This window comes from Nomascus leucogenys, chromosome X, assembly GCF_006542625.1.
Source record: "Nomascus leucogenys isolate Asia chromosome X, Asia_NLE_v1, whole genome shotgun sequence".
Lineage (NCBI taxonomy): Eukaryota > Metazoa > Chordata > Mammalia > Primates > Hylobatidae > Nomascus > Nomascus leucogenys.
The window spans coordinates 104,806,477-104,820,053 of NC_044406.1; the positions used below are offsets into that span (position 1 = coordinate 104,806,477).

At 47.2% G+C, this 13,577-nt stretch overlaps 1 protein-coding gene across 1 annotated transcript in view; it reads left to right on the top strand.

Moving 5' to 3' along the window:
• Positions 1-2,589: 2,589 nt before the first annotated feature.
• Positions 2,590-13,577, top strand: part of DOCK11 (dedicator of cytokinesis 11) — a 200,737-nt gene continuing 189,749 nt past the window's right edge. The window contains exon 1 of the mRNA XM_030807271.1: positions 2,590-2,812. Within this exon, the coding sequence (XP_030663131.1) occupies positions 2,711-2,812 (102 nt within the window). The 5' untranslated portion in view covers positions 2,590-2,710. The remainder of the gene's footprint in view (positions 2,813-13,577) is intronic.

Here is a 13,577-nt window from a genome sequence, read left to right on the forward strand (position 1 = left end):
GGCCAGATGGTGTTTGTGCACCATCAGTGTGACATATGTTTCCCATGGCTCACAAGACTCTGCAGAAATTGCTTACTTCTCCTACTCTATCTTGTACCATTCCTCTTCCTTCTACGCTCCAGCCACACTGGCCTTTTTTTGGTCTTTGAACACACTAAGTCTGCTCCCATCTCTAGGCCTTTGTTCCTGGCATTTCTGTCACCTGGAATGGTCTACCTGCTGATCTCTGCTGACTGCTTCTTTAAGACTCAGCTCAGTGTTTACCTCCTCAAAGAAGCTTTTCTTGATCATCTATTTTAAACTAGGTTCGCAACTCCAGTTACTCTCTATCAACTCACCTTAATTCTCTGCATAGCATTTATCTTTCTGAAATTAACATGTTCATTTCTTTGCACTCACATGTGAGCTCCAGGAGAGGAGGGACCTTGCCTGTCTTGTTCAGTGCTGTGCACCTTCAGTGGCTACCATAGAGCCCGTGGTATTAAGAATGCTTTTGGCTGAAAGTAACAGAATATTCATCTAAACGTGGCATAAACTGCAGGGGTTTATTTTTTTTTACATAAAAAGGAACTAGAGGTAGGCAGTATCAGGCCTGGTTCAACAGTTCAATGTTATCTGGATTCTGCATTGGCTTCTCTGATATTGTCTTGGCCTTGCCTCGTGGTTGCAATATGGCTGCCAAGGGTCAAAGCATTGCAAGAAAACATCCCTCTCAGGAAGAAAGTGGGGCCTGGGCCTCTCTCCTTTTTTTTTTTTTTTATCAAGGTAGAAAAACTTTTCCAGGAACCCTCCTCTCACACTTCCCTCTTATATCTCATTGGCCCAAACTGATTGGGAGTCCACACTGTCCCACTAGTCAATAAGAGGGAGCTTATCATGGTTTTTTCATCAGTCATGATTCATCACCTGGAGTTGGGCCTGCCTTCCTTAAACCCTGTGGCTCTGCCCTATACCTGAAGTAAATCTGGGCTCTCTTCGCAAGCAAAATGTGTTATAGCTATTGTGGCAGTAACCAACAGCATGAGCCACACAGGCATTTATGGAACAGAGGGTATGAATTCTTGGAGATCTGCCTACACGCAACAATTAACAAATTTTACACGTACTGTGCAAAACTAAGATTTGTGACACAATGTCTTTAGAGGACTTCCAGGTCCCAGGCCCTCTAGGAGCCTCCATATATGTGCTTTATTGAGACTGATGTGATGGCTGAAATAGGCTTACTGCGAAGAGACTTGGCCTTTTCTGGGTTCAAAGAAACCATCACCACACATGCCCTTGTTTCCATAATAAAGTCCCCTAAAAGACTGTTTGGTCTTTGAGGGTGGGGAAAGTGCCTGATGGGTGGTGGTAGGACTGCTTTCAGAAGGGCTGCTCGAACCCCAGACTGAGGGCCATTTTCAAACTCTCAACAAATGAAATAACCAGATAGAAAACTGCCACCATCAGTGGAGCCTTTCACTCTGCACTTCAGGAGGTCTGACAGGGTCACTAGTACTTCAAGATTCCCATCCCTATTTCTGTCTTAAGCATGTTCGTTTTATGCCCTGTTATGAGATGTTCTTTGATTCTTGGAAAAACAATTTCTTGGAAGCTGAAAAGGGTAAGGAGATGAATAGGAAATGGAAAGGTGAGTGCGGGGCACTTGTAAAAGCTACTATAAGATTGGTTAAGTCCTCCAAACCCAGGGAGATGGGCCTTCCTAATGCCCACCCCCACCCCACTCCTGGTGCAGTGAGTGCTGACCTAGGGATCACCTGCCACAGGCTCAAGCTCCACCACCCAGCTCTCCCCCGTGGGGGACGGAGCGAGGGGTGCCGCCACAATTAAGTTCCCACTTCCAGAAGCATGCTCTCTCCCCAGTGTTGCCCCCTGTTAGGTGAGCTAACTGAGTAGGAAAACGGTGTGGGCGAGGAGGGGGACCCAGTCGAGCCGCTCACGCTGGAAATCCGCTCTCTGTCCTTCGACATTGGTGCGACCCTTCCCCACGGAGCACACAAAAGGCGGCTGCTCCACGTTGTTTTCCAGCCCCTAGCCGCCTGGGCCCTGGGGGCTTGTGGGGTGGAGGGAATGAGAGTTCTCCAGCCCTCCTGAGGGCACTGCAGCTCGGAGGCGGGAGAGGAGCACTAGGGCGGGAGAGGAGCACGCCCCACTCTTGGAGACATTTCATCACCCCTCTCTGTTCCCCCACCCCACCCCGCCCGCCCCACTCAAGCGGAAAAAAAGAAGCAGCCCAGATCTCCCCTCCCGGATGCGGCTGCACCAGCAACATCAGCTGCGGGCGGAGCCCGAGCGGTAGCCACTTCCCCCCTCTTCCCTCGTGACCCTCGCCCCCACCTCCAGTTCTCCCTCCCCCTCTACACACCCTTCCCCATCAGACACACCCTCTTGCTTCGGCTGGTGGCGATCTGAGCTCGGGCCCTCTAGGGGAGGGAGCTGCCGCCGCCGACGCCGTGGGGCAGGACAGTGAGCGGGCGAAGCGAGCGAGAAAAGGAGGGAAGGAGGGAACGAGGGAGGAGCAGCGGGTGGGAGGTGGGAGGGAGAAGCAGCGTGAGCCGCGCCGCCGCCGAGCTGCGATGTGGCCGGCCGGCCGGCGAGTAAACAGAGGGAGCAGCAGCGGCCGCGGCCGCCGCGGGCCGGGGCAGTGAGTCCACCCGCCCGCCGAGGTCCGCCCGCCCGCCGAGACCCGCCCGCTGCCGCTGCCGCTGCCATGGCCGAAGTGCGCAAATTCACCAAACGGCTCAGCAAGCCTGGCACGGCGGCTGAGCTCCGGCAGAGCGTGTCTGAGGCCGTGCGGGGCTCCGTGGTGCTGGTGAGTGGCCGGGGGACGGGGCATCCCGGGGGACGCGCTCCAGGTGGGAGCGACGCGGGAAGGGGCAGGAACGGCGCCAGTGCGGCCGCTTGGTGCGCCGCGCGCTGTCTTTCTCCGCTCCAGTAAGTTTTCGCACCGGCAGCCGCCGGCCGGGGTCCGAGTCCCAGGCGCCGGCTGACAGCGCTCCGGCCGCCCGGCACGGCGGAGGCGTGCGCCGGGATGGAAGCAGACGGGCAAAGCCGGGCTCGGACGGCTGCGGAGGAGGCGGAGGCGGAGGCTCAGGCTCCCACCCAGGGTCGGGGCCGGGGGTGTGAGCTAAAGAGCTGACCTTGCGCTGCTCTGGACTCGGCACAAAGAGCCGGGGACAAGGGCACGACGAGATCCCGATCCCCTCCCGCGAGCACCTGAGGCCGCCTAGGCGGAAGGATGCGATGAGTGTTCGGCACACACACTCTGGCGCGCGCGCGCGCGCACACACACACACACACACGCACACACACACACACTGTGTACACAAAAAAGAACCCCACCCAGAAAGCCCCGGGCGCCCCAGCTCGGGCGGGCAGTGAGAACAGAGGAAGCAGAGCGACTTCCTCCTGCAACTGGGGAGAGAGAGGGTGGTGATGGGTGTTGAAGGGGTGCTGCTGCGGAGGGAGGGCATTAGAAACAACGGGGTTCTGCGACAGAGTGGGCGCGGGGTCATCCACTGCAGGGAGAGTGTGTCCCTCGGGGACCCGCGAGCGCTTCAGAGGCAAGGGGACGGTGCCGCGAGGATTTGGGGGAAGACTGGGTGTGTCAGTCCGGGGATGGAGGACCTGGGGTCAGAGCCCCACAGCTCAGGACTGGGGGATGGGGATTCGAAAGCGCGCTGACTCTCTGGGAACCCTCCCAGAGCACCCTCAGCCTTATCCGGATTGTCTGACTCCGGAGAAAGGCGAAAGGGTGCTAACGGGCACTTGCCCCTTCTCGTGTTTTCAAGACACTCGTTGCCAGTTTCCTGGACAAGCGAACAAACCCTGAATAAGCAATCGGACCGATTAATTAGTGTTTGTTTTGTTACTTTGCTTTTTGGTTGTTGTTTTTGTTTTCGTTTGTTTTTGTCTCCCTCAGCTCCATTTTACAGCGAGTCGTTTGCTGTGTTTAAATCTCACCGTTTAAGAGAGGGCTCTTTTTGTTAAAACAACTTGTCATCGGAAGGGAACTTAACAGCTTTTCCTTGTAATTTTTCTGTTGATCTTGTAGAATCAGCAATAAAACCCAGCATTAAAGGGAGGCCAGGGGCTTGATCCCAACAGTGGAGAAAGTTGAAATTAGTGGGAGTTCTGGAGGAGGATCAAAGGTAAACTATGTACCTTTGAGATAAAGATCTGATCCCTAATAGCTACAACGGTGCAAACCTAAGTGACTTTAAAGAGATCTCTTTATTGTGGCTGGACCCTTGAAAGTTTTATTCTGCTGTTTAGTGGAGCTAAATCTAGACCTTTAATGTTACTTTAATGGACTTGGCTTGTTGTGTATTTCAGTCTAATTTTGGAGTGAGGACCTGTTGAGGTCAGATTGGAGCCTTGCCTGTCATCACAGCCAGTTAAGAGAGGAAGGCAAGCTGTGTGCAGAGCATTTATACCAGGGCTCTCATCTTAGGTGATTGTTAACAAGTGACTCAATCTACCTAGCAGAGAACGCTTTCCTAAATTCAGAGAAAACAAAAAACCTTCCTTGAGCAGGGTTGGCTGGCCTTCTACCACAACACGTGAAGAAAGGTGTAGGTGGACAGATTTCTCAAGAGAATAAATGGGACTAAGAAAACTTCCACTGGGATTTGATCAGCACTTGACCTGCCACCCTAGCAGCAAAAAGTTAACATTAGCATTCTTTCCCATGTTTTTAGGTTTTCAAAAGAATTTTGTGCATTGCAGGTTCAGCGGCTCCTTCCTAACCATTGATTCTATGGCGAAGGAGGAAAAACTGTTACTGGCAGGAATCTCTTCTAGGAGACACTGGCAGTGGCCATGGTTCCCTTGTCAGCCCAGCTTACTTGGGACCAAGGTCATTGATTTTTACCGTTTACACCAGGCAATGCAGAGGAATATTTACTCATTACTCTAGTATGTGAACCACATTGAGATTTTGGGAGTGAGGGAGAACAGATTCTGGTAATCTAAATCAATGAATATCTATTGAGCCCTTACAATGTGCCAGACACAATGCTAGATGCTCTATAATTATGAGAATGCAAATGATCTTTTTCTTCATTTGTTTTCATTAGTTACAATCTGGGTTGGTTGTGTGTATGGGAATGTCTTTGTCAATAGGACACCCAGAGTATGCACACAAATCAACTTTAGATTCTTCATAGAGCCTTAGCAAATGCTATTTGTAAGCAGTTTAGTCAATGAAAAAATAAGGAAATAGTTCTTACATGGAATGTATGCTCCTAAATGACTCTCTCTCACAAAGAGCTGTTAACCAAAGTTAGTAAAACCACGAGTGGCTGGAGAGTGAGGGGACCATGTTGCAGCTGCTGCCATAACTTCTGATTCTTTTAAGGGACAGCTGAGGTAGGATTTACACTTGTGCTGTAAACCCAAGATACTCACATTGGGGCTTCAATATGAGTTAGAGCCATTACCGCAGCAAGTCAAGCTTTCCTATGGTGTATCTCTTGTTAGAACATGGAAAACCCACCAAGCTGTACAAATATACAGTATTTCCTGTTTAGGTTTTTTTTTTTTTTTAAGGATTTTAGAATTACACCCGTGTTGGCCTGTTGCTAACATCATTCAGTTTTCCTCACTGTTTGAAAAATTCAGAAGGCTAGGCCTGGGCTATATATAGCATGTTGTTGCATATTCAAACTGTTATTCAGTTATTAGTACTTCCACAAATCTATTAATTAACTACATAATAAAGCAGACAGACTGTTCCACTGTTACTGCATTTTCATATAAGTTCAGCATTTTTATGAAGGTCAGTTTTAACCCAGAGAAAGGGATAATTACAGAATCATCATTGACAGATTTCTCAAGAGGGGATTGGGGAGAAACATTATAACCTGAGAGTGTATGTGATTAAGAGAGAAGTGTTTACATATATACTTGTTTAAAATGCAGAGTTTTAAATTTTTAAATTGATTTTGTTGTAATTCAGGATGTAGCTACTGGTGCCGCAGGGGAACAAAGGCATTTTGCTAAACCTGTTGTATTATGGCTGCCCTTTAGAGAAGCCACTTTATCAGCCAGGAAGAGTCGCCTAGTAGCTGTTTAAATACTGTTTACTGCAGAGCGTACCCTCAATTCCTTGTGCGCCAAAAGATCGGGAAAGAATTGCTAGATATTAGGGATTGTAGCCCCTGGAGGCGCCGTAATGCACGCAGCGTCCCCTGGCTGGCATCAGCCAGATTTCGTTTAATAGCTCCTGTAGAGAAAAGCTCTCCAGAAGCTGAGAATGGCTGAAAAGCGTCTGCAGCTGTTGACTCCCCCAACCCGCCGCTCACAACTACCTTTGCATGGAATGTTTGTTATGTTTGCATTTAGGGAAGCGCTGAAACGGAACCACTCCTCTGCTCCCTCTTCCCAAGGGAATTTGTGGAAAGTAGGTAATATAGGACAAAACCCACAGCCTCATCTGTAAGGAGGTGAGAACAATACGGAATAAAAGCCGGTTTCAACTTGGGCTTCTTGACCAAGCATTTGCAGTTCAGAGGCTCTCAATGAACTGAGCTGTCAATGAACTGAGGGTCAGGAAAGTTAACCAGAGTGTTAGCACCTAAACATAAAATAGCCTCGCTACTGGAGGTTAGCAGGGCCCAGAGCAAGCCACTCCACTAGGATCTGTACAAAAGACCGGTGCAGGTTGCTGTGAAGCCAGAGAGGCCTCCTTGCTGAACCCTCGTTTAAGCACCAAATAGGAAAATTTGCTTTCTAAGACTAACATGTTAAAAAATTCTCTGGATTGAGTCTTTTTCTATTCTAATCACCAGTGAACCTTTGTTTTTTAAGCTTTCGTTGCTTTTTTTTTTTTAGACGGAGTCTCCCTCTGTCGCCCAGACTGGAGTGCGGTGGCGTGATCTCGGCTCACTGCAAGCTCCGCCTCCCGGGTTCACGCCATTCTCCCGCCTCAGCCTCCCGAGTAGCTGGGACTACAGGCGCCCACCACCACGCCCGGCTAATTTTTTGTATTTTTAGTAGAGACGGAGTTTCACCTTGTTAGCCAGGATGGTCTCGATCTCCTGACCTCGTGATCCGCCCGCCTCGGCCTCTCAAAGTGCTGGGATTACAGGCGTGAGCCACCGCGCCCGGCCTTCATTGCTTTATTACATGCCAAATGCTTGTTTATTGTACAACAGCTAGAAAAACAGAAAAGTAAGAATAATTATCACCATCTCATTACCCAGAGGAAGCTCTGTAAATATTTTGATGTAAATATTTACCTTTCTTTCTATGTGTATATATACACATCTATACACATATATACTGTATATATAGATGTATGCATATCTATACATACATATACATACACACACATATGGATGGAAAGAAATATACACAAACTTTTTATTTTTATTTATATATATAGTTTTTGAGATAAAGTCTTGCTCTTTATCCAGGTTGGAGTGTAGTGGTGTAATCATGGCTCACTGCAGCTTTGACCTTTGGGGCTCAAGGGATCCTCCCACCTCAGCCTCCCAAGTAGCTGGGACTGCAGGAGAACGCCATCATGCCCAGCTAAAGTTTTTTTTGTTTTTGTTTCGTTTTGTTTTTTAGTAGAGACAGGGTTTCACAATGTTTCCCAGGCTGGTCTCAAACTCCTGAGCTCAAGCAGTCCTCCCACCTTGGCCTCTCAAAGTGCTGGGATTATAGGCATGAGCCACTTTGCCTGGCCACACAAACTTAAATAATTTTTTTTCATTTATCAGTATCTTATGAATATTTTTTGATGTCAATAAATACAAATCTATATAATCATATTTAATGACTGCCTAAATTTTCATTATGGGTGTACCAGAGGTAATTATCGTTTATTGTTTGATATTTTGATAGTTTTTCTAATTTTGTGCTGTTATGAACATGAACTATAAAGGTAAATAGCTATATATCTTTCTTTACTTTTAAATTTAAATTAATTAAAAATAATCATATTCCAGGCATGGTGGCTCACGCCTGTAATCCCAGCACTTTGGGCGGCTGAGGCAGGCATATCACCTGAGGACAGGAGTTTGAGACCAGCCTGGCCAACATGGCAAAACCCCGTCTCTACTTAAAAAAAAATACAAAAATTAGGTGAGTGTCATGGTGCATGCCTGTAGTTCCAGGTACTCGGGAGGCTGAGGCAGGAGAATCGCTTGAACCCAGGAGGTGGAGGTTGCAGTGATCTGAGATCCCACCACTGCACTCCAGCCTAGGTGACGGAGCGATACTCCGACTCAAAAAAAGTAATAATAATCAATTTCTAAATTTCACTTGCCACAGTTCAAGTGCTCAATAGCCACATGTGGCTAGTGGCTACTATATTGGACTGCATATACTATATATGCAGATATAGAGCATTACCATCAGTAATTGAGTGAATGTCTTTGAGAAGGCATCTTCAAAATTGCCAAATTGTCCCCTTAGGATAAATTTCTAGCAGTGAACTTGCTTGCTCAAAGATTACACTGTACACATTTTTAGTATTAAAAATTCCTCTTAAACATACTGTTAAATTTCTCTACAGAAAGTAGCTTCAGTTTACTCTTTCACCAGGAGAGTGTGAGGGTGTTCATTTCCCCTCTTCCATGCCAACGCTTGTTAGTAACATTTTAAATTTTTTTGCAGTTTGATAGGAAATAAATGGTACATCACCGTTCTAATTTGCATTTCTTTGATTACTCTTAAAGTTGAACAGTTTTTCATGTTGATTGGCCTTTCATAGTTCATCTATTGAGGCTTGAATGAATCTTCTTACAGACTTATTTCCTCGTTTGTGATTCTTGCAATACAGTCTCCATCCCCCAAAATTCTGTTTTGCTAAGTCTGGGGTGGGGCCTGCATCTGTATTTTTTAAAAGGACCCCAGATGATTCTTATGTGCACAGAAACACTCATCTAGACCGCTTGTCCACTCAAGGCAGGAATGTCCTTTCCACCCACCCCTGACAAATGATTATTTAGCTTCTCCTTAAACACCCCTGCCTGTTAGAGGGCTATGTTAGAAAAGGTTCTTGAGCCGAAATTTACTGTGTAAATTTCACCATGGGCTAGACCTAGCTCTGCTGTTGGAGCCACACATGTTTGCTTCCTTCCTCTTTTGCATAACAACCTGTCAAATATTTAGAGACAGCCACCATGTCATTTTTAAATTCACTCTTCACAAAGCCAAAGAGGCTACATTTCTTTCCTTCGTTCCCCACATGACTTGGTTTCAAGATTCTTCATATCATGATCATCCTGTTTGGGCTCTTTTCCAAGTTTTCTACGTCCTACTTAAGATGTGAGAGACAGCATAAGCTAGAGGATCAGATCTGGTCTTGAACCCAATGTCTGTCACCTGCCTGAATTGTGAACAGAGGCAAGTAACCTGGTCTCATTTTCCTTATCTGTGAAATGGGGATAAATAGTAGTACCTCCCTTGTGGAGTTCTTGGGAATAACGAAGGTAACATATGGAAAGTTTCTAATGTATAAGTGATTCATAAAGGTTAAAAAAAGAGATCTGGCAAAAAAAACAAAACAAACAAAAACAACAACAAAAAAAACAGTATTCCAGAAGGATCTGCCACTGAATACAGTCAGGGAGGGGGCAATGTTTTGTATCATTTCTGGGTGTGAGCCGAGAAGCCGGGGGCTGTGTATTCATTTTTATTCCCAACCCAGCCCCTCACACAGTGTCTGGAGTGCAGTAGATTCTTAGGTGTTTTGTGAAAATACACTGCCAACCTTGGGTAGGATGGACTCATTGTTGGGAGAAGAGCCTGGAGGCCAGGAAATGACTTAAACTACAGTTACTATAGTTCTGGAGAGAGATAACAAAGGCTTTTTTTTTTTTTGAGACAGAGTCTGGCTCTGTCACCCAGGCTGGTGTGCAATGGCACGATCTCAGATCTCAGCTCACTGCAACCTCTGCCTCCCGGGTTCAAGCGATTCTCCTGCCTCAGGCTCCTGAGTAGCTGGGATTACAGGTGCGTGCCACCACGCCCCAGATAATTTTTGTATTTTTAGTAGAGGCGGGGTTTCACCACGTTGGCCAGGCTGGTCTCGAACTCCTGACCTCAGGTGATCCACCCACCTCTGCCTCCCAAAGTGCCGGGATTACAGGCCAGAGCCACCGCACCAGGCCAACAAAGGCTTTTAACTGAGGCAATGAGAATGGAGATAAGGGAGAAGACATAAGAAACATTGTGCTGAGAAAATCAACAGGATTTGGTGATTCTTAAAAGGGAAGGAGAAGGGGGAGGAAGAAAGAGAGGAAGAGCGGAGGTGGAGTCAAGATAATTTTGAGGTTTCTCAGCTTGGGTGAACTGAAGGAAAAGCAAGTTTGTTGATAGGGGAAGGGGAAAGAAAATGAGCAACTTCTGTTTGAGAGAGTTGTCAGGGCAAAGCCAGGTTTCAGTTAAGCAAGACAGTGGCTGAGCATATAAGGTTGTCTTTTGGCAAAGGACTAGGGTTCTTGAGGGCAGAGGTGGAAAGTGTTCCAAGTGGGTTCAGGAAGGAGAGGAAGAGCCAGGAAAAGGCCAGGGCTGAGTGGACAGAGATGAAATTGTAGGCGAGATTAACTGATTGAAGAGGTTTGTACCTTTGGGGGTGATTAGGGAAGTGGGAGGCAGGGTGTGGAGAAATGATCTGGAGGCCAGCCCCAGACTTCCAGTTAGAATGGGGACGGGAAGTGAGTTCACCCCTTGGGCAGATCCCACTCTGGGGTGGGTCTGAGCAGCAGTTGCCCTAGAGGAGCAGGGGGTCAATGAGGGGTTCACTTCCTGCTCAGGTGCTCAGGAAGAGGCTAATAGGATAGTTCCTGCTTTTAAGGGAGACTAGAGGTATGCAAATAGCCTAGAGAAGATAAAAGCCAGATAGGAGGCCAGTGGTCAGTGGTTTCCCAGTCTTCACCCCATCTCCGATCCCCACCCCAGTCCCCAGTGCTCTCTCTTGAGATCCTTAACGTTTTTCAAGACTTCATCTTTTCTGGGTTCGACAAGGTTAAATAGGCCTTTACTAATGAACATTGTTCTGTTTATGGCATTTCCCACATTTATTTGACCACAGACCCTGCCCCACCCCCAACCAGCTTTTTATGGAAAGTGGAGAGTAAATGGTAACATCTAAACATCTGACAGGCTGAGAAATTCCTATATAGTGTGCGTGTGTAACTAACTCATCTTGGCGTTCTCTTACTTGATCTCTGTGGATTGCAAGCAGTGGTTGCTACTTCCCCATGCTCCAGGTCAAGAACCACCCTTGCTGTTCAGTTCAGAGGAGTAATTCACCTGTCTGTGCTTTCTCCTGAGCTATAGAATTGTCAGCAGGGCATGTTGAAAGATTGTTAGTTTTTAAAAATAATTTGTTTATCATGGAAGGAGAGGCCAAAACTACATGAGGGTACAGCTCGAGCCATTTCTTCTTTTCTGTAAATCCTAAGGGTACTTAGAATATGTTTCTCTTTGAGATTTACACCTCTTGGTTTAATTTTTATCAGGCATGCAGAGGAGTTGGTGGGTAACATTGGCCTGCCATTTATATCAGCTTACAGCCAGATGCCTTTTTGATTCCTTGCAGGACCCCACCCTGGACGCTCCCAGAGCAGTAGCTTGAATGGAGCAAAGAGACAACCTCAGTTAGCTGCCATTGCCTGTAAGCTTGTGCTTCAGAGCAAAGTGTTTAAGAGCTTGGGCTCGGGAATCATGCTGCCCAGGTTCATAGTTCAGCCCTGGATGACCTTGGGCCAATTATTTAACCTTCCTGGGCATCGGTAACCCCCTCAGGGGCTTGTTGAAAGGCTTAAATGAGTTATTTGTTTTGTTTTGTTTTGTTTTTGAGACGGGGTCTCGCTCTGGCACCTAGGCTGGAGTGCAATCACACAAACTTGGTTCACTATAACCTCCGCCTCCTGGGTTCAAGTGATCCTTCCACCTCAGCCTCCCTAGTAGCTGGGACTATAGGTGGGCACCACCATTGCCCGGCTAATTTTTGTGTTTTTAGTATAGAGACAGGGTTTCGCCATGTTGGCCAGGCTGGTCTCAAACTCCTGACCTCAGATGATCCGCCTGCCTCAGCCTCCCAAAGTGCTGGGATTACAGGCTTGAGACACCATGCCCAGCCTTGAATGAGTTATTATATTCTTAATGAATAATATTTAAAGCACTTTGAGCGGGGTTTGGCAATTGTTAAGTACTGATGACTGTTGGCTCGCATTATCATCCCCAGGCTTTATGGTGGGCAAGAGACGTCTTTTGTGTATGTGTTACAAGTCAGCAGACAGAAAAGTTAACTGGAAGAGGGGAAGCAGGTACCCTTGCTTTAATTCCTTGCTCCAGATAATGCCTCAAAGGGGTGAGCCACATGGCTGAGCCAAGAATCTTACCCTTCCTGGAAGAAAAGCTGGCAGACCCCTCTGCATGAGGTTCTTGCCAATACCTGTTCCCAGTCTGACTTAGTCATACTGAAAAGCCTAGTGGATGGTAGCAAGGGTTCCGGGTTTTTGGCATTTTCCACCTTCACACCAGTTTAATGAGTGAGTGGGAAGGCTGGTCCTCAAGTGGAGAGAAGCACTCTGTCCTGTGCCTGGGCCAGAAGGCTCTCCAGACTGGGGAAACTGTACCTGTGGCCTTTGGCAGAAGCACTTACCTTTATGCCAGTGTGATTTATGCAAAGGGGTGAATAGAAGAGAATTGGAATCTGTGTGGAAAAACAGAGCTTGGACATACCTTTCCCTTTCAAACCTTCACTGATGCCAGGCACTTTAGCTTACGCCTGTAATCCCAGCCCTTTGGGAGGCTGAGCTGGAAGGATTGCTTGAGCCTGGGAGTTCCAGGCCAGCCTGGGAAATACAGGGAGACCCCCATCTTTACAAAATTAAAACAAAAATGAGCCAGGCCTGGTGGCACATGCGTGTAGTCCAGCTACTTCAGAGACTGAAGTGGGAGGATTCCTTGAGCCCAGGAGTTCGAGGCTGCAGTGAGCCTTGATTGTGCCACTGTACTCCAGCTTGGGTGACAGACTGAGACCCTGTCTCAAAAAAAAAAAAAAACCAAAAAACCTTTATCGATATCCCTTTCACTCTTAATCCTCACATTTAATAGTCAAATGAATATTGAAATTCAAATGCTTTTTTAAAGTTCTGTTTTGGGGGCTGAGCGCGGTGGCTCATACCTATAGTCCCAGCACTTTGGGAGGCCCAGGCGGGTGGATCACTTGAGGTCAGGAGTTTGAGATCAGCCTGGCCAACATGGTAAAACCCTGTCTCTACCAAAAATACAAAAATTAGCTGGGCATGGTGGTGCACGCCTGTAATCCCAGCTACTTGGGAGGCTGAGGCATGAGAATCGCTTGAACCTGGGAGGCAGAGATTGCAGTGAGCTGAGATCACGCCATTGCACTCCAGCCTGGGCGACAAAGTGAGACTGTCTCAAAAAAAATATATATTTCGGAAACATACATTTTAATAGGAAATTTTAAAACTTAAAGCTGTCTTGAGAAATTATTCTTTTATATTGGGCTATTCTGGTTTTGTGGTAGCAGGATAAGTTCTGTTAAGGATAGTGTGTGGCTGGGCATGATGGCTAGTGCCTAAAATCCC